The following is a 21,986-nucleotide window of genomic DNA, read 5'->3' as shown; positions in this document are numbered from 1 at the left end:
CATGCCCCTCCACTTACTTTTTTCCTAAGCTAAAAAGCCCCAGATGTTGTAATCTTCCCTTGAGTGATTGTTCATACATTTCTCAGCAATGCAGGGATCACTGCTAAGCCAGTTTAGCTCACCGGCGTAGGTAATATGCCCTTAGCCAAGCAAAATGGTTAGCAATCCCCGCCACAGATTCCCCTTCAACGGGGTACAAAAAAACCCTTCCATAAGCAACTCCTGTAAACAAGCCCTGCTAGAGAATTAATAGTCTATTCATGTTGTGATACAAGCACCAGCCAGGCCTGCAGTTTGCAGCCTCATACTGAAGACTGACAGCATTGAGTTCCTTTCTTTCACCTCAATTTTCTCCCTGAATAAAAGGGCGAGAACATTACTGACTGAAAATGCGGAGCTTCAGAGCCTGGGCTAATGAAAGTAGAGGTTAAAAGTGGAACCAAATGGAGCCTTTTATTAAAAGTGTGCACACCTGAATAGGAGCCCAGTTACGCTGGGGAAAAAGTTATTGCTTCTAGTGCCAAACAAGATTGTTTTCTATTTTTCTTACTTTCTAACCAGAAAAGATGAGAAGCCTTGTTTCCAAAAAGGTAAAACATTAATTTGTAAGGAAAGCTGTGCCCTCTCTCACTCTGAGGGAAGTTTGGTTTTCTGAGGAATTACAGTTTCTGCTAGAACAACATCCAACAACCTGTGGAATTTTTTACTGGTACCAAAGAAAGGAGATTATGAATGTGGTTGCCTTACATTACAAAACCTTTACCATAGAATTGTGTGTCAGTCAGACATATTTAAAAATCTCTGAGGGGAATAGGGTGGCCGGGTACCATACTTTACAGAGGACACCCCTCTATTTGAAGAGCTGCCCAGTTTATACCATGGCATCCCCCAAAGAATGCTGGGAACTGTAGTTTGTCAAGAGTGTTGTGTGTTCTTAGGTGGCCCCCTATTTCCCATGCAGGACTACAGTTCCCAGAGTTCCCTGGGAAGAGGGATTAATTGTTAAACCACGCTGGAAACTGTAGCTCTGTGAGAGAAATAGAATGGAAATTAGACTGAAAACTGTAAGAATGTTTCCACCCAAGAGTAACTGCGGGTTAGGAAGGGGATTGTGTAGAAGGGGAAAGCAAATAATATATATATAAATAAACCCTCATGAAAGAGGGAACAAATAGAAAAGAAGTAAAACAAACACATCCCTTGCCTTTGAGAATTATTATTAGTAGTAGTAGTATTAAAGATTGCTGATGCAATTACCTCAGAGAAGGTTCTAGAAGCTGATGCTTTTTCGACAGCCTGAGGAGAACTGAATGTGAAGGGGCTTGCATGACAAAGAGTCAAAGCACACCAGGAAAGGACTGGGGCTCTAGCAATGGCGGTTGGTGCCCCTTGGCAGAAGACAGTGAGCCCCAAAAGTAGTTGGAGCCAGAGCCAATGACAGCCAACTAATTCTAGTTTTATCTTCCTCCTCAGTTTAACAAGGGCAACATTGGGACTAATGGAAGCAGAAGCTGCCACAGGCAGAGGGCACACTGAGGTTGGCGAGGCAGTGCTCCATTAGCCCTAATGGGCCATTCCACTCAGCTCTAGAAGGTTCCAGAAGGCACCCACAAGGAAAGAGCCCAAGGGCAGGCTCCACGAATATATACAAAAAGTACACGGGGCAGATCCACACCACACATTTAAAGCACAACCAAAGCACATTTGAAGCACATGACTTCCCCCAAGGAATTCTAGCAACTGTGGTTTATGAAGGGTGCTGGGAACTTTAGTTTTTTGGGGGGCAACTACAGTTCCCAGGATTCTTTGGGGGAAATCATGAGCTTCAGGTGTGCCTTGGGTGTGTTGTATGCTGTGTGTTGTATGGTGTGCATTTGCTCACAGGCCCACTTCACTGTACACTTTTCGGTGCCTGCTAAGAACATCCTAGTTTAGACAAGCCTACCCAGATGCTTGGAAGGTTGAGGTAACCTTCATCTGTTTTAGTATTTTGACTTTTGTATGTTTCAGAGTACAGTTGTGCATTTTTCCTGATATTGTTTTGTAAATGGGTCTGTGGGGTTGGTTTGTTTTTACAGTCAAGCAGCGCACTGTATACATTTTATGAAATAGCAAAAATAAATAATAAAAAGAGGTGTCACTGTCAGGCGCAGGCTGTTCCTAAACCTCTGCTATCTAGGAGGGCTCTCCTCAAATGATGCACATTGTAGCAGCCTGGGGCCGGCTACTGTCGAAGTGTGCACACCGAGGGAGCAACCATATCATTCATGCCTTTGCAGCCTCGATGCTAAGTGACTCCCATGTGACTGACTTCGTTGTTTGCTTGGCAGTGCAGATGGTGCGGAATGCAACAACCTAGCTCTTACACACAGGAGGCTGCCAGGAATACATGACCTTTAGCTGCAGATCTGCAGTGGCTCCCTAGGCGTTCGCTGTGAGGATTATGTCTCATGTGAAGTGCTCTGAGGACACCGGAGAAGCCCATATAAATGCTTAATATTTAACTGGCCTTAACTATCAGGCCAGCTGAGCCTCCTCAGCAGCACTCCTGTCAGCGTATCTACATCCTTGCCAACCCAACCCTCCTCGCCTCTCTCCCAGGAAGTAACAGCAACCCGCCTGCTGGGATGCTAACAAAGCAGCTCTACCCCACCCACCCAGTGAGCTGCTTTGGGTGTGCAGCAATCTTCTCCCTGGCAATAGCAGCTTACTAGTGCAGGGCAAAGCCACCCCTGGGGCACCACCATCACCGCCGCTTACTAGTGCAGGGCTGGAGTTGGGCAGGAAGGTGGTAAGGTATAAGGAGCAATGATTCTTCAACATCAACTTCGTTGGACTGGTCATATTGCGTGGATGCCTGATGATCATCTTCCAAAGCAACTACTCTATTCCGAACTTAAAAATGGAAAGCGTAATGCTGGTGGTCAACAAAAGAGGTTCAATGACTGTCTCAAGGCAAATTTTTAAAAATGTAGTACAGGCATCCCCAAACTTCGGCCCTCCAGATGTTTTGGACTACAATTCCCATCTTCCCCGACCACTGGTTCTGTTAGCTAGGGATCATGGGAGTTGTAGGCCAAAACATCTGGAGGGCCGCAGTTTGGGGATGCCTGGTGTAGTATAAACACCAACAATTGGGAAACACTTGCCTGCGAGCACTCCAATTGGAGAACAGCCTTTACCAAAGGGCTTTGAAAATAGATTCAGGTAGGTAGCTGTGTTGGTCTGACGCAGTCAAAATAAAAAATTAAAAAATAGTCCAGTAGCACCTTAGAGACCAACTAAGTTTGTTCTGGGTATACTGTAAGCCAGGCATCCCCAAACTTCAACCCTCCAGATGTTTTGGACTACAATTCCCATCTTCCCTGACCACTGGTCCTGTTAGCTAGGGATCATGGGAGTTGTAGGCTAAAACATCTGGAGGGCCGCAGTTTGGGGATGCCTGCTGTAAGCTTTCATGTGCATGCACACGAAAGCTTATACCTAGAACAAATTTAGATGGGCTTTGAGGACACTCGAACTCAGGATGCAAGGGAGAAACGTGCTAAGAGGAAGGCCCACTTGGCAAATCCACACCGTGATCAACTCCCGCCCAGAAAACAATGTCCCCACTGTGGAAAGATGTGTGGATCCAGAATTGGCCTCCACGGGCACTTACGGACTCATTGTTAAAACCATGTTTATGGAAGATAATCAATCGCCAAAGAAGAAGAAGGTAAAGAGCAGGTGTCACTAGTAAATCATATGGAGTTAGAGAACTCTTTCTGAGAAGGAACCAGATTAGCTCAAGGGTTCCAGGCCTAATGGGCACAGCAACTCCTCTTGGTAGGTCTTGCCCCTATGAAACAGCTGTAGAGGCTGAAGATCTTCCCACAGCTGCCTAAATCTCTTCCTCCCTGTGTCCCTCCCAAGCAATCTGAGACTAGCTGAGCGCCTGTCTGTGCTCCTCCCACTTCATACCTCTTCTGATCCTGGGAGACCAGGAAGGAGCGGAGCTTGTCGCAGCAAGAGTGGGAGACACCCATGACTCTTCTCTACCTCTTGGCCTGCTTCCACTACTGATTCTGGACTTCTTTCTATCACAGACTCTCCCCGCTCACTAAGACCTGTTACCCCTTCAGCTTCAGACACCGCTTCCTCCCAGTCTTCTTCTCCTCCCTGTGACCACTCATTGTTGTCCCACCACCACTCCCTGGCCTCTGAGCCTTCTTTCCTTGGGAGCTCCCCACCTGGTGCCTCCCACCATTCCTCTGTGTCCAGCCATGACATGAGGTTGGGACTGTGCACTTGCAGCAGCAGGATGCTCTGCCGGCGCATCCATACAGGTCCAAACATTACTGCTGCCCACAACTGTATCACTGACATGTGTTTCCAAGTCCCGGACCACAATTCTTTTCTGCTTATTGATGCTGTGTGTGATCAAGCCATTAATTAAAGCACTGTACCTCTCGGGTTTGGGGCTGACTCTCGTCGTCTGTTGCCATAGACTGTGTCGTCTTCTCCCATTTCTCAGCAACTTGGTTTGCTTCTTCTATTTTCTCCTGGCAACTTTTCTGGGAGTTTAGGAGCGTCACTTCGTAAAACTCCTGAATGTCTGTTGGTGAACGAGAAATAATATAATCTTTTTATTAAAATACCTGGCGGCATTTGATATGCCATACAGAGAGGTTACGGTATGGGTTGTTTACCGAAAACCCACAAACAAATCTGCACCTGTTGTATTTGGGAAATCATTTCTGGCTCCTTTTCAGCAGAGAGGTGCTGACACATAATTAACTGTTCTAGGATGCTGAGACTTTTAAAAGAACCATTTCCCTTTTAAAATATTGTATTAATCATGAATATTACATGAATATATGAATAATGCAAAGCTAATCACTACTGAATGATACTGAGAGTAAACATTTTTGCTGGAAGAGACTCCTTGCAAGTATATTACAAAACAGGACAATATTTCCTTCTGCTTCCCCCGCCCCCCGTTTTCTAACCACTGCCAATTTTGGATGCATGCAGTCCTAAGGGAATTAGAAGTTGTATTTTTTTACATAATCAGCCCTGGTGGTTGCTCAGCTAGGGCAAACGAGGCACCGCCCTACTGACCTCAGTCTGCCTTCCTACCCACAGCCGGTCCAGGGGGTAGCCCTGTCTCTCAGCCCTCAGCCTCCTCCTTAGTCTCTGTGTTGCCCTTGTAGAAGGATCAAGTAAAAACTAGAGTTATCGGCTCTTCGTCCACCTACTGATGGCTTGCCTGCCTTGCACCCTGCCAATCAAGCCTTGCATTTCCATATCGTTCGTTCCAGTAATCAACAAAACAAGTCGATCTCTCAACAAAGCAATCTACCTTCTCTCCTTTGCGTGTGAGTTCAGTTAGTTTATCTGTTAATAACCTTTCCCAATCAGATGGTAGAATAGCAAAAAATGTAAAAACACAATTAAGGTAAAAAAAAAAGAGTGAATCACGGAGCTTACACTTTTCTAATTTAATAAACCTTTCATTAGATCCTTTGTATTATAAAAAAGGAATGACTTCAAATATTAAGGGTATCAAATATTTGCACAGGCGATGGGCAAACATCAGTCTAACTCATTTGAACTGATTTGTAAGATGTCTTTCTTTAAACGTTACACATGCAACACCCCTTTATTGTCTGACTGTATTATGTATATAGATATTGGGGGGGGGGGGTGGACAACCCCAGAGGGTAATAAATTATTTTGCGAAATTTTATCACCAAGCAGTGGTAGGTTGAAGTAGACCATCTCAGGTGATTGATAACCTCTGATTTATGAGGAAGGCTATAGCTCAGAGGTAGAGCATCTGCTTGGCGCACAGAAATTTCCATGTTCAATCCCTGGTCTCTTAGTAACTATAACTCCCAGAATAATTGAGGAGGGAAGCCAAGATTTTAAACGTGGTATCATAGTGTTTTAAATGTATGGTGTGAATGTGGCCTTTAAATGATGCCTAGATTTCCTACATATCTGAATGCCCTCAAGCAAACAGAGGTAACAAATGAAGTAGCAGCTGAACCAAAGGCAATGTGCACAACTAGGATCCATTTTATTTCTCTCAGATGCAAGATCGACACTTATACCTTTACCTCCCCAAGCAGTTGGAACAGCCTGGGATGGGAATTTGTGCCAGGATAAAAACAAAAAACAAAACCCCAGCTCTCTGGCCAGATGGGCATCAAGAAATTATGTGCTGTGTAGAAGAGGCACAGGACCCAACATACAAGTGGATTATTAATAATCCTGGATGGTAGCCAAGGTTAATTAGCTTTGCATATTAGCTTTGTCTTCAGGATAGTATCCAAAATAGACTTAATTAGAGGATCTTAAGAAAACAAACCTTGATACTCCAAAGACGGAGGAGCAATCAAAGCTATACTTCCCCATCCCCACCATCAAAAAACCCTCTATATTCTGCAGTTCTGCTACTTTTATAGAAGCTTTAGCTTCACTAGTGTTAGAGCTGGAGCACTGATTAATGCGCTTAGGTAATTAATTTGCTTTGAATTGGAGAATTAGTCAGTCAACCGACTTCTGCCTGCTGCGACAAAACCTGGTCTGGCGTGCTGAGTCTTATCAAGAATTTGGTCGTGAAATATCAGATAAGGCAAGCAAGCGCTGGCTGGTGCTGATCGGCAGTGTAGTCGGAAACATCTGGACTACAGTGGTACCTCGGGTTGCAAACACTTCAGGTTACAAACACTTCAGGTTACAAACGCTTCAGGTTACAAACTCTGCTAACCCAGAAATAGTACCTCAGGTTAAGAACTCTGCTTCAGGATGAGAACAGAAATCGTGCTCCGGCGGTGCAGCGGCAGCAGGAGGCCCCATTAGCTAAAGTGGTACCTCAGGTTAAGAACAGACCTCCGGAACGAATTAATTTCTTAACCAGAGGTACTACTGTACATGTAAAGTGGGGAAAGGGATTGAATTCTATTGCTTCCGTTTAGGGAAGTTGTGCTTGAAACTACTGAAGGGGAGGTTTTATTTATTGTGATTTCACCATGCTCTGTATTATCTAATCTACTCGGCCTAGTCTCATTTTCTTCACATAGGCAGACTTTCCAGGACCCGGGAAGCCCAGCGGAGGGTAAGGCAGTAAGTAGGGTGGTTCATAAAAAACTTTTCTTCTTTTTTTAAAAAAAGCCTTTAAAAAAGCTTTTTTTAAAAAAAAGTAAGATAAGTAAGGTCTTATCTTACTAAACTAGGGATTATATAGCTATATCTGAAATTTCATGCATATCAGTTAATATCTTGACCCTGCTCCACTGAATTGAAATTTCAGGATTCACGACATAGGAAAACAGCCAAGTAAACAGCTATTTTCGTGGAGAAGGGTCAAGATATTAACTGATATGCTTGAAATTTCATATACTGTATAATCCCTCATATATAATCCCTAGTGTAGTAAAATGAGACTTTAGGACAGGCATCCCCAAACTGCGGCCCTCCAGATGTTTTGGCCTACAACTCCCATGATCCCTAGCTAACAGGACCAGTGGTCAGGGATGATAGGAATTGTAGTCCAAAACATCTGGAGGGCTGAAGTTTGGGGATGCCTGCTTTAGGAGCAGGCATTTTTTTTAAAAAAAGTTTTTTATGAACCACCCTAGTAGGGCAGTAATTGTTCCTTGATACTTTGTAACCCACCTCCATGTTGGCTTCTGGTGCGGACTGCCCCCTGCCCCCTTTCCTATGCCCCTGCCCGCACTCCTTTCCTGGCATCAGAGGCACCAATGCAGGGCTGACTCTAGGTATAGTCCCGGTGGCGTGGGGCGCCAGGGGGCTGGGCTGGAAGGCGGGGCGCTGCGCGACAAAGCCGCACGGAAGCCATGCTGCGAGGGCGGGGGCGCCAGAGCGATCTCCGTGCCTCAGCGCCAGGGCGCCCGACCTGCTTGAGACTGCCCTGCACCAGCGCTCACCACGAGGAGCACCAGGAAGGGCTGTACTGGGGGCGCCAGCATTGGGGCATCTGCCTTGTGCCTGCCAAGTGCCATGTTGGCTGGCTAGGCTCCCCCTGGGTGGGTGGGCAAGCAGCACAGCGCACCCCTTTCTTGGATCCGGCATGAGGTTGCTCCAGAGAGGTTGGCGGTGAGGGCTGGGGTGCTGCAGCCAGCTCCCTGGTACGCGTGCACCCCCCCCCCTGGACGCTGTTTGCTCACGCAATACCACTGTCAGTGAGTTCCTGCTGAATTATGGCTGTGCTAAAAATCATGGCTGCAAACATTCCACTGAGAAAAAAATGGGCCCCCATTTGACCGCAAGCCATCAGCAACTGCTCCACACGTGAAGGCTTCCAAGCACAGACGTATCTTACCGTTGTCCCTTCCAGCCCACATTGCTCTGACTTAGTTAGAAGAACATCATCTGGAGCTGCCAAGAGCATTGCCGAAGCCGAGATGCGTCGTGTCAATCACTTCCCCTCCCTGATCCACGAAAGCTTGTCAAAGAAATGAGCTTTTCTTGGGCGTGATTTCTTGCTAAAGGATCCCAGGCTGGGGCCACTAGCAACGGCCTCATCTAGGCTACGAACAGCAGGTGTTCTCAAACATAGTTTTCATTATATATAGGCTACTCTCTCCCCAGCACTTCCCCCTCCTCATCCTCCTAAAATAAACTAAGCTCCATTTTTCATCTTTATCACATTTTCTGCAATCATATAGGACATGGTGAGGAGATAGAGGCCTTGTGCTGGCTATCAGGCAATGGCATTTTCCACCTGCTTTGACCCACCCTCCATCTGTAGGAACCTTTCCCAGACCATGCTTTTGAGAACAGCAGAAGCAGCTGGGAAGAGAGAAAAGGAGTTCAGGGGTTATTTTTTTAAAAATAATAATTTTTATAATTTGTGTGTCCTTGTTTCTCCATTTTACATGGTTTTATATGTTTTGTGGTATTTTATGCATTGTGACTTGCCGTTATTTTTATTGATTATAGTTTACTTATTCTTTATTGGAATTGTAAAGTGTAAACTGTTTAATTATTATTTGTTGATATTTAATTTTACTGTTTACTATTATATGCTAATGGATTATTGAATATTGCTTTATTTGATACAAGTTGTTTATTTTAATATAATGTCTATATTGTGACTTTCTTGTCAGATTGTTCTTTGATCTTTGCTGCCTATTTTGTTGTTTCTTCAGCTTATTACCTGTCTTGTGTATAGTAATATAGAAAGGCGGTACACAGATTAAAAGCAAAATGAAACATGCACCATACATGGCAACTTCCCCTATTTGCTAGGGACATAAGAACAACCTTGCTGGATCTGACCCAGTGGCCCAACCATATGCATGACCTGAGAGCAATAACACTGTTTCCACATCTGCTCTCCAGCAACTGGTATTCTGAAGCACACAGCATATGGAGGTTGTCGTACATAGCCCTCATGAATGCAAGAGACCTCCTGGATCAGACCAAAGGCCCATCTAGCCCAGAACTCTGTTTTAACAGTGGTCAACCAGATGCCCATAGGAAGCCCACAAGCAGAACCTCAGCACAACAGTACTCTTCCCTCTTGCAATATTATAGATCGTGAAGCTGAGGCTCCAATACTTTGGCCACCTCATGAGAAGAGAAGAATCCTTGGAAAAGACCCTGATGTTGGGAAAGATTGAGGGCACTAGGAGAAGGGGACGACAGAGGACAAGATGGTTGGACAGTGTTCTCGAAGCTACGAACATGAGTTTGACCAAACTGCGGGAGGCAGTGGAAGACAGGAGTGCCTGGCGTGCTATGGTCCATGGGGTCACGAAGAGTCGGACACGACTAAACGACTAAACAACAACAACAACAACTGCTTCCCAAAAATGGAGTGTTACAAAAGTTGGGTGCCACCCCACCCTCTGCCCAGGTGCAGCAAGATTCCAAGGGGTCCCAGGCACTCACCCAGGGTCTGTGGTCCTTTGGAGAATCGAGACACGACAGAGGCTTCCATGGCTTTAAGAAACATGGTCCATTCCCCTATTTACACCTTCAAGTCTGCATGGAGGGAGCCCAGATCGTACAGCATGGTCATTTCAAAAGGGGCTTGGACCCCATAGCAGTGCAGCTTTGGAGTCCAGGGCATCTCTCCCAGCCAAGTCTCCAAGTCTTTCTTCTTCCTTCTTCCCAGCAAACCTTGGCTCAACACCCTCTCTTCCTCTCACCTCACACCCAGTTCCCCTGGCAAACTTTCAAGCCCCCCCACTCTCTGTTTACACCTCAGGGGCAAGGGGAGAGGGCAGTTCTCTTGTATTGCCATGCCCCCCCCCCATTGTTCCTTCATGGCCCTAGCTTGGCCAGGTTCTTTTGCATAGACTAGCCCAGGAATTCCTCTGCAGGGTGACTTACCCTCAGCTCAGCTCAACTCAGCCAGCTATTGCTCATCTGGCTGAGCCACAGCTGAGATTGTGATGAGGAAGTTACACCTGTAGGACTTGGGAGTTAACACCAGCTGAGCCAAAGATCCACTGCGTCTTAAACTGCTCATCCCAGTCATAGGATTGCCCCCTTAGAAACCTAATATGGAAGCAAGATCTGTTGCAGTGTTCATGTGTGAGCCCTCCCATCTTATGTTCATCCTGTGTATATATAACCATAAATCACAAAGACACCACAATCTCCAGTGACCTCCTTTCCAAACCCAAATTATGTGCTGGCACCCCTGGAGTCTCTCATTGCACAGAGATTGGGGTGCACATAAAAAAACCACATTGTGTGAATCAAAGGCACCTAAAGAAAATGGAGAATCCATTGAGGGTTTTTTTAAAACAACAACAATGGTCCCATCTCCATTTGTCTGTAGGATTGCCTTATTTATTTAGATCTCTGTAGAAATCTCATCATTTTAGTTAGTGAATGGAATCGCAACAGCCTGCAGAAACAAAAGTGTTAGATTCTACACACTAGGAAAACAATTTCGGCACCGAAGCAGAATGTGTAGCTGATTATTATTTTTATCTTGAAAAATAAAATAAGAAAAACCGCCACCAAACAATTTCCTACAGTCCACGCGAGATTGCACAAACATTCTAATGAGAGACGGGGAAGATAAAGAGATTGTTAATACCTTTGTAGCAGCAAAGAAGAGATAAATGGGAGGTAGTCAGACGAAGAGAGCACTGATGATTAAAGGGATGGGCAAACCAACTTCGGAGGAAAGATGAAAAGCACAGAATAATAAAGCTTTGCCCTTCCGCACTGTCTCTCATTCCACAATCTCAGTGCACACAATATTAAGGGGAAAGTCGGATCCTGTCCCATTATTAGCAGCTTTACAAGCAGGGACCACCAGGCGATCAAACCAGGTTCAATAACAATAGCAGAGGCCATGCTTTTTATCTTCTACTCTGGGCACACAGCAGTGTTCATAAGTTTCAGTCAGTCCCAGGATGCAATTGTCTGGTTTTTAAAGAACTAACTTTTAGGTTTATAAAACTATGTGTGATGTGGAGAAAGAGCTGGGCTTACACATTCTCTGGAACGCCATTGGTGGAATGCCATTGGGATAAGTTTGCTATGTGAGCCAGGTACTATTTTGTACTACTGAACTACAACTCCCATCATGCATGACCATTGGACATGCTGAATGAGGTTGATGGGATCTAGCATGGGCTACAGGGCCTAAGTACACCCCAGATAAATAGATAGATAGATAGATAGATAGATAGATAGATAGATAGATAGATAGATAGATAGATAGATAGACAGACAGATAGATAGACAGATAGATAGATAGACAGATAGATAGATCACATTTAAAGCACATGGCTTCCCCGCAAAGAATTGTAGTTTACCCCTCACAGAACTACAACTCCCAGCACCCAAAACAAACTACAGTTCCTAGATTCTTTTGGGGAAGTCACATGCTTTAAATGTGTGTTTAGTGCATGGTGTGTACTTATCCAGGTTCTTGATCCCTTGCTTACAGGAGTGGGAGCCTGAAATCAACAGGTTTACAACTTGAAACAGCCAAAAGGAAAACGCAGGGTGTGCATTTTCAGATTAGATCTGAGTGGTGATGAGATTCCTGACACTATGAAGGGCCTCTATTGCAGATGCCTGGACCTTTGATGCTATGACTTGTGTGCACCATTGAGAGAATGCTAATAGATTAACAAATGCTCACAGCATCCCTGGATGCAGCAGGAGAAATTGCCTCTTGTCCCCACATGACAAAAGGTGAAGACTGATCATTTCTAAGGACCGTGCTTGGAGAAATTCCATTCTATACTCCCCCCACTTGCAGGCCGTAACTTATAGGACAGGTGTTTTGCTCTTTCATCAGACTGTTGTCTCTCCAAACAGAGGATCAGAAAGATTTTTTGGGTGCAAAATAAAGACATAAAAGGAGCAGGGACTAATTGAAACCATGGGCTATATCCAGCTAAGTTATCCTCAGCGTTGATCTACTGAAATTTATTAACCTAAGTTAGTCTTGCCGATAAACTTAAAGGTCCAGTTCTGGGCACCACAATTTAAGAAAAATATTGACAAGGTGTGCAGAGAAGGGCAACCAAGATGATCAAGGGTCTGGAAACCAAGCCTTATGGGGAACAGCTGAAAGAGCTGGGCATGTTTAGCCTGGGAAAGAGGAAACTGAGAGGAGGTATGATGATAGCCATCTTCAAATATTTAAAGGGCTGTCATATGGAAGATGAAACAAGTTTTCTCTTTCTGCAGAGGGTAGGACCCAAACCAATGGATTCAAGTTACAAGAAAGGAGATTCCAACTAAACATCAGTAAGAACTCTCTGACAGTAAAAGCTGCTTGACAGCGGAATTGTCTCCCACAACAGGTTATGGACTCCCCTTCAACTCTTGTGATTGAACAAGTTAATAACCATGTGGCTAAATAAGTGGTATCAACGCTGGTAACAAAATCCCAGGCTGCACTCGAAGTGATGGGGGTGGGAGAGAGTTTATTCAGAGCAAAATCTGATCTTTGTATTTACCGTTTTTATTGCTATTATTCCAGAAGCTTAATCAACCATAAACTCAATTTTCCATAACACATTGAAGAATAGAAGCAATGGAGCATGAAATGGAAGTTGCATCACCCCTAAATCATGTGTAAACAGCTGCAAAGCTCCAGCCACTGTTACACGTGCTGCACACAGAACGGTGCATGATGTGTGTGTCTATAGCACACATACATATACTTTCTTATCCTTTCTTCACGGAAAAAGTGTCTAATTTCAACCTAAAGAACTTCCCATACGCATCTGGTTGCCCACTGTGAGAACAGGATGCTGGACAAGAGGGGGCCACTGGCCTGATCCAGCAGGCTGTCCTTGTGTTCTTTCTCCAAAGAACTCATGGCAGTACAAAACTTCCCTGTGATGTAGGTTAGGCTGAAGGACAGCGATTGGCCGAAAGTTACCCAATCAAGTTTTGAGGATGAGCAAAGATTTGAAACCAAGTGCCTCCACTGTAGCCCCCATAATAGACGGGGGGGGGAAGCTAAGCAATCAATCAATTCTTTATTGCATTAGCATTTAGTCATAGCATACAGCCGAACAAAGCAAAGCAAAACAGCTAAACAAAGCAAGCTAAACATATTTGGAAGCTTTGTAGCCTCCACTTCTGACACCCTGTAATAGGTGTGATGGGTTCAATATACAAAGACAATAGTCAACACCGAGGTTTGATTAAGCAGCAGTTACAACAAACTCTCCTTTTAAGCTGGCCACCTTCTCGGCCAGGCAGGCTCCACCCCCCATGCCTTTCTCAAAGTATCATCTTCAAACTCTCATCCCAACCCAAAGTCTCTTGCAAGGAAATGTCTCCAAATTACAGTGGAACCTCGGAAGCTGAACGGAATCTGTTCCGGAAGTCCGTTCGACTTCCAAAATGTTCAGAAACCAAGGTGTGGCTTCCGGTTGGCTGTAGGAAGCTCCTGCAGCCAATCGGAAGCCGTGGAAGCCAAAACTGACGTTCGGGTTCCAAAGAATGTTCGCAGACTGGAACATTCACTTCTGGGTTTGCGGCATTCGGGAGCCAAAATGTTCGACTCGCAAGGCATTCAGGATCCAAGGTACAACTGTACTACAGTCACCACACTCCCAACTCAATGGATGTAAAGAAGGGAACTGGGGTTTCCTCCATGCAGTTCTTATAGCTAAAACTAGGTGAAATAATAACAAGCAGGCAGAAACTTCACAGGTGAAGGTTTTCCCAAACAATAAGGAGGAGCTGAATCTGTTGAATTGCTGGCTGATAAGCACTAAATTTCAAAAAAGAAATATTTTTACTAACAACAACAACATCATACACACCAGGTTGCTTCCAGAAATAGAACGTCAACAAGTGTTAGTGGTAATAGATGCTAACCAAAACTGTCTGCTAACTCAATAAAAAAAAAATTAAACCCAGGAATTTCACTGTCATGGGACACACAGAGACCCCAATTGGATCCCTGCCACAGCTCCACATTCTGACAGAAATATAGGTTTAATATTATTTTGAATAATAAAATCTGCCCTTTCCCTGGTTAAAAAGCCAGCCCTAGGATTAATATGAGTTTGCCAGCCTGTCAGCAGCCAGAGATGAAGATAAATCACCTCAAGAAATTTAAAACCATTTCATTACTTAAAATTAAAAGGAAAGATTTGAAATGCAACCTTGGATGCACAAGGAAAATTACTGTGCATTCATCATCCCTAATAAATTATTGAGATGCTGTTTGTTTGATGGCTGGCAGTCACCGGAATAGGGATGAGGAAGAGCATCCCGAAAACTCAATTTCCTACTAATTAAATGTTTTCATAATGAAGATGTGCTAGCGTACCTGCATCTCTGACACCTCCTAAAGGGTCTGTTTGCTCTGCCTGACAATAGCTATCAGAATACTCCTCTGATGAACGGGAAACAATCAAACGCAAAACACAACTGCAGGGGTTGCAGTCAATATGCTCAGAAGCGCAAAATTGCCAGTTGTGTAAAGATAGCAATCGTTGGTTTAAGCCAGGGGGGGGGGCGCACTGGCACAAAAGGTCTCAGTAAATATCCTCTCAGAAATCTACACGCACGTGGAAGTGTGCTTCCTGCTCGGTTCCTGTTTGCACTGGCTCAGCCTCTCCTACATTGAACACACTCCTCTCCTTTAAACATGCCCACATTTCACTGGATATCAGGACTGGGCGCTTTCCCTCCCAACCACTCTGAACATCAGGGCCGGCCCTACGTGCAGGCTGGGTGGCGCAGGGCACCACGGCGCCGGCCCGCCAGGGGGGCGGCGCGAGCTGCACCTGCCCGCTGGCCGGCCGGTCCGCCGCGCAGCTGCGCCCACGGCAACCGCACTGTGCCTGCCTGCCCGCCCGCCGCACAGTGGCGCCCACCTGCCCACCGCGCTGGGAAACAGGGCAGGAGGGCGCCGGAGGGATCCGGCGCACCACGGTGCCAGGGGCGCTTAAGACGGCCCTGCTGAACATAGGAGAGGTGCAAAGAGCTTCTCTCTGGGAGTAACTGTATTTGTGGTTGGGGCAGGTGCCGTATCTTATCTCAGGAGCAGCTGGCGGGAGAACATGCCTGTGCCATTTTCTGGGCCCGGCTCATTTTCTCCTCTTCCGTATGCGGCAGCCATTGTGCGCATGCGACTATTGGCAGTGGTTGCCATAAATTGCATACCCTCCAGCATTTCTCCGATGAAAATAGGGACGTCCTAGCTAGGGGAAAGCAGGACATTCCGGGATCCAGGACTGTCCCTGGAAAATAAGTACACTTGGGACTCAGCTAGATTTGTAAAGAAAAAGTGATTCACATGTGTTGTATATGCGCTATAACATTGTGCCGCCAGATGGCGCTGTGGAGTCCCGTTTATCACTATCTGTTTTCCCTGTTTAAATTTACAACACGCTTAACTGAAACACTTCTTAGATGTGTCTCTAGATTGAGCATTTCATTTGCAGGCAGAGGGTCGTGGGTTCAGCATCTCTGGGTAGGTCTGGGAGAGAAACCTGCCATCTTGCAGGCCTTTTGCCACCTGGCCTGGGAGGGCAGGGCCCAGACTGACTCCAGCTACAAAAAGCTCAGGCAACTGAACAGACTCTTGGGCTGGGGTGTTGTTTTAAAGTTCTTTATTGCTGTTAGCAATATTAAATTTTTGTGTCTTTATTTTTAGATCTTACAATGATTTATGTGGAAATTGTTCAGTCATGATTGTGAACTTTTGGGTGTTTTTGTTTATTGTTTATGGCTACTTTTGCTCTGTTTGTAATATGTAGATCTTTTCATGCTGTAAGTTTTAACCAGCGCTATTTTTCTAGAAAAAGAGGTGCCAGAGCTCACCATGAACGCTTCCCTTGTTCTCTTATAATGGCAATGGCGTCCACCTGAGAGGGGCCAGAACTGAGTTCTGACAAGTTCCGGCTGAAAAAAAGCCGGAAAGGCCGCATACAAATAAAATGATGGTGATTCTGGTGCTGGTATTTCATGTCATGCTCCCCACAGCTGCTTTCTCAAAATTTCAAACTGTTTATGGATCACAGTGTGACTTATGGCTCACAGTGCACAAATTGCACAAATTTGTGCTCTTGTAAGACAGGGACCCAGGTGGCGCTGTGGGTTAAACCACTGTGCCTAGGGCTTGCTGATCAGAAGTTCGAATCCCTGTGACGGGGTGAGCTCCCATTGCTCGGTCACAGCTGCTACCAACCTAGCAGTTAAAAAATGCAAGTAGATAAATAGGAACCACTACAGTGGGAAGGTAAACGGCGTTTCCGTGTGCTACTCTGGTTCGCCAGAAGTGGCTTTGTCATGCTGGCCACATGACCTGGAAGCTATACGCCGGCTCCCTTGGCCAATAATGCGAGATGAGCGCCTGGACCTAATGGTCAGGGGTCCCTTTACCTTTACCTAAGACAGGGATAAAGAAGGCTAATCGCCGAAGTATTGATGCTTTTGAATTATGGTACTGGAGGAGACTCTTGAGAGTCCCATGGACTGCAAGAAGATCAAACCTATCCATTCTGAAGGAAATCAGCCCTGAGTGCTCACTGGAAGGACAGATCGTGAAGCTGAGGCTCCAATACTTTGGCCACCTCATGAGAAGAGAAGACTCCCTGGAAAAGACCCTGATGTTGGGAAAGATGGAGGGCACAAGGAGAAGGGGACAACAGAGGATGAGATGGTTGGACAGTGTTCTCAAAGCCACCAAACATGAGTCTGACCAAACTGTGGGAGGCAGTGGAAGACAGGAGTGCCTGGCATGCTCTGGTCCATGGGGTCATGAAGAGTCAGACATGACTAAATGACTAAACAACAACAACCAAACACTCTGCTTCCATAAGGTACCGGTCAGTCTACATCCAGACCTGATGACCCATCAGCATGCCAGGCAACTTGCCAATGTTTTGCCAACAGTTAGTTTTTTAATAAAACCAGTTCTCCTTTTCTGAACCCCTGAGGATGTTTTGATTGGTTCACACATTAACTTGAGTGACGGGGCAAAGATATGTCTATTAATGGCGTGTCTATCATCTGAGTGGACACTTGGCAAAATTTGTGGGAGGGAGCTTTGTTTTAGCTCTTTTTTTTAAAAAGTGAGAAGCCCATTCTTTTCAACTTCCTTCCCCAAATGTAAGAGCTTTAGGGGCAGAACACAACATTACACTAAACGACAAGTGAGAAATCTTGCCTTGTCAGTCTAGTGGTTGTGGGGGGAGAGAGAGAAATACAGTCTTGATGCCTTGAAGGAAAGCCTCCGAGACTTTCACACACCTTACCCGTGAACAATGTATTTTTAGCACAACGTCCACAAGGCAGAGAGCAGTACTCAGTGAAGTTTGTGTTTTTTCCCCCCTCGGCAAGATTCCAGCTGTCAATTTACAATTCTGAGTGACTGGTGGTTTTCTGCCGGTCTTGCCGAGTTAGAACCAGGGGTGAGGAATCAAGAGAAATTGATAGGAAATGTATAAAAAATTGATAGAACGGAGCTTTCCACTCACATGTAATGAAGTTATGGAATTGTTAATGAGGCTTGGGGTGTTTGCTGGCCTAGAAATATATAAGGTGTGAGTGAATATGCGAAGACTCTTCCCTTGGGACAGACAATGAGATTGGATGACTTGTTGACCCTTGATTCTAGTGGGACGCGGGTGGCACTGTGGTCTAAACCACTGAACCTCTTGTGCTTGCCAAGCTGAAGGTTGGCGGTTCAAATCCACGCGATGGGGTGAGCTCCCGTTGCTCGGTCCCATCTCCTGCCCACCTAGCAGTTCAAAAGCACGCCAGCGCAAGTAGATAAATAGGTACCACTGCAGCGGGAAAGTAAACGGCATTTCCGTGCACACTGGTTCATAGCTGCCAAGTTATCCCTTTTTTAAGGGATTTTCCCTTATGCTGAATAGGCTTCCTCGTGAGAAAAGGGAAAACTTGGCAGCTATGCTCTGGTTTCTGTCACGGTGTTCCATTGCACCAGAAGCGGTTTAGTCATGCTGGCCACATGACCCGGAAAGCTGTCTGCGGACAAACACTGGCTCCCTCAGCCTGAAAGCGAGATGAGCACCGCAATCCCATAGTCACATTTGATAAGACTTAACTGTCCAGGGGTCCTTTAACTTAACTTTTTACCTTCTAGTGAGCTACAGCCCGAACGTATGACTCCTATCAGCAAGACTGTTGTTGTTGTCATTTAGTCGTGTCCGACTCTTCATGACCCCATGGACCATAGCACGCCAGGCACTCCTGTCTTCCACTGCCTCCCGCAATTTGGTCAAACTCATGTTCGTAGCTTCGAGAACACTGTCCAACCATCTCGTCCTCTGTCGTCCCCTTCTCCTTGTGCCCTCAATCTTTCCCAACATCAGGGTCTTTTCCAGGGAGGCTTCTCTTCTCATGGGGTGGCCAAAGTATTGGAGCCTCAGCTTCATGATCTGTCCTTCCAGTGAGCACTCAGGGCTGATTTCCTTCAGAATGGATAGGTTTGATCTTCTTGCAGTCCATGGGACTCTCAAGAGTCTCCTCCAGTACCATATTTCAAAAGCATCAATTCTTTGGTGATCAGCCTTCTTTATGGTCCTTCTTTATTGTCCAGCTGTCACTTCCATACATCACTACTGGGAAAACCATAGCTTTAACTATATGGACCTTTGTCGGCAAGGTGATGTCTCTGCTTTTTAAGATGCTGTCTAGGTTTGTCATTGCTTTTCTCCCAAGAAGCAGGTGTCTTTTAATTTCGTGACTGCTGTCACCATCTGCAGTGGTCAAGGAGTCCCAGAAAGTAAAATCTCTCACTGCCTCCATTTCTTCCCCTTCTATTTGCCAGGAGGTGATGGGACCAGTGGCCATGATCTTGGTTTTTTTGATGTTGAGCTTCAGACCATATTTTGCGCTCTCCTCTTTCACCCTCATTAAAAGGTTCTTTAATTCCTCCTCACTTTCTGCCATCAAGGTTGTGTCATCTGCATATCTGAGGTTGTTGATATTTCTTCCGGCAATCTTAATTCCGGTTTGGGATTCATCTAGTCCAGCCTTTCACATGATAAATTCTGCATATAAGTTAAATAAGCAGCAAGACTGTAGGCACACACAACTCTGCATAGTTCTCCATATGTGCAGAGATCACATAGGGAAAAAATTAAGTATGTGCAACATGAGGTTATGAAAGGAGAGCAGGTGCAATTCTATTCCCATACCATTCGTTCTAGATATGTGTAAATAAGAACATAAGGAGAGTCTGTTGGGTCAGGCCAATGGCCCATCTAGGCCACAGTCACTCTATACATCTAAAACACTATGATACTACTTTAAATAGTCATGGCTTCCCCCAAAAGGATTCTGGGAGCTGTAGTTTGTTAAGGCTGCTAAGAGCTGTTAAAGGTAAAGGGACCCCTGACCATTAGGTCCAGTCGTGACCGACTCTGGGGTTGCGGCGCTCATCTCGCGTTATTGGCCAAGGGAGCCAACATACAGCTTCCAGGTCGTGTGGCCAGCATGACTAAGCCGCTTCTGGTGAACCAGAGCAGCACACAGAAACACCATTTACCTTCCCGCTGTAGCAGTACCTATTTATCTACTTGCACTTTGACGTGCTTTCGAACTGCTAGGTGGGCAGGAGCTGGGACCGAGCAACGGGAGCTCACCCCGTCACGGGGATTCAAACCGCCGACCTTCTGATTGGCAAGCCCTAGGCTCTGTGGTTTAACCCACAGCGCCACCTGCGTCCTAGGAGGCTTCTATTCCCCCCACAGAGCTACAGAGTTCTCTGGGAGGAGGGATATAATAATAATAATAATAATAATAATAATAATAATAATAATAATAATAATTCATTATATTTAAATACCACCCTTCAGCAAAAGATTTCATGGCAGTTCACAAGAAAAAATGCAAGGTAAAAACAATTTTAAAAACCCACACACACAAATATTTTTTAAAGGCTATAGAATATTAATCAGCCAAAGACCTGGTTGAATAGGAATGTTTTCACCTGGTGCCTAAAACTATATAATGAAGGTGCCAGGCAAACTTCCCTGGGGAGAGCATTCCACAGACAGGGAGCCACTGCAGAAAAGGCCCCGTTCTCGTGTTGCCACCCTCCAGACCTCTCATGGAGGAAGCACATGAAGATGGGTCTCAGAGGAAGATGACAGGGTTTGGGTTGGTTTGTATGAAGAGAGGCAGTCCTTGAGGTAGCACGGTCCTGAGCCATTGATTGTCAAACCACTCTGAGGTCTGTAGCTCTGAGAGGGGAACAAGGGGTCTCCTCATCGCATTCTCCCCATTTGATTCCAAGCAGCTGGTGTTCACAGGCTTACTGCCTCTCTCAAGATCCATTCCTGCCCTTGCCATCTAGTAAGCAAAGGGTTCCATCCTGCTTGACGCTGCTGCTTCAGGGGGCGGGATGTTAAGTGACAGAAACAAGAGAACATGCTGCTAAGGCTAAAGCTCATTATTCTGAAACATGGCAGCAGCGGATACTTTATAATTTTGTCAGCTCTTGTCGCTCAAATAAGCCTTTAAAACTTCAGCACGCGATTGCTTATAAATCATGCGTCTTTCCCCCCTCACAAGCCCGCCACATAATAAATGCCACACGAGCTACAAGCCATCAAAACTCTCCATTAAATGTAGTCTGACAGCGTTTCAGTTCCGCCCAGTTGAACAATATCAATGTTTTGTCTACAATATATTACTTATAGAGTCGGTGATCCTTCTGCTACGCGGTACATTCATCAGAGAAGGTTGCACTTCAGGAGAGGAGGGAGAAAACAGATCACTTGTGGGCGAGAGGAACACTACAGCAGATGCTCTCACCATCCTTCATCGGCAAAGAGCAACACTGATCAATCATAAGTTGAAGTTGGCCCATCCATTTCATTAAGACACAATCATTTTTTAAAAAAAAATAGGACCTGCACCTGATTTATTCCACCACTCCCATTAATCAGCTAATAAATAAATCTTACTCATTTGAACTGCTCTGTGTAAATGTTCACAACTTAGGAATATACAAATATAAGAACTTAAGAAGAAGCTATGGCACTGTCAGGGACTGCTGAGGAGGGCTGCACGGAAGAAGAATGGTGGGAGACTCCCCCTCCCCCTACTCCTGATCAGGATCCTGAATCTTCCCAGGAGCAGGAGGACAGTACAGTCAAACCTCTTCTTACCTCCGCCTCCGCTTGCGTCCATTTCGCCCAACGTCCATGGCAAACCCAGAAGTAACTGGTGGGTTTGCCGCCCTTCGTACATGCACAGGAGCGGCGATTGCCGTTCACGCATGCGCGGGAGCGGCGATCGCCATTTGCGCATGCGTAGAAGCTGTGATCGCTGTTCGTACATGCGCAGAAGTGGCGATTGCCGTTTGTACATGCGCAGAAGCGGGCAATCGCCACCCGCACCTGCAAACGCCTCTCCCAGTGACCCATTTCGACCTCCGGACGGACCTCCGGAACGGATTATGGTCGCAGGTAGAGGTTCCACTGCATAGCTTTGAAAAAGTGGTTTGCAGAGGGACATGGTTCAGAAGGCAGAAGCTGGGAAATACT

General features: G+C 45.7%; 1 protein-coding gene across 4 annotated transcripts in view; it reads right to left on the bottom strand.

Moving 5' to 3' along the window:
* The window catches only part of DLG2 (discs large MAGUK scaffold protein 2), an 863,264-nt gene that overhangs the window by 751,837 nt on the left and 89,441 nt on the right, over nucleotides 1–21,986 (bottom strand). For all 4 annotated transcript variants that reach the window (XM_060273906.1, XM_035114518.2, XM_060273902.1 and 1 more), the window contains exon 4: nucleotides 4,446–4,594. In XM_060273906.1, coding sequence (XP_060129889.1) covers nucleotides 4,446–4,594 — 149 coding nt within the window. The remainder of the gene's footprint in view (nucleotides 1–4,445; nucleotides 4,595–21,986) is intronic.

Source organism: Zootoca vivipara, chromosome 4, assembly GCF_963506605.1.
Source record: "Zootoca vivipara chromosome 4, rZooViv1.1, whole genome shotgun sequence".
In the NCBI taxonomy this organism is placed as follows: Eukaryota; Metazoa; Chordata; class Lepidosauria; order Squamata; family Lacertidae; genus Zootoca; species Zootoca vivipara.
The sequence above is the reverse complement of the archived record's forward strand: the minus strand, read 5'-3'. Positions and strand labels throughout refer to the sequence as shown.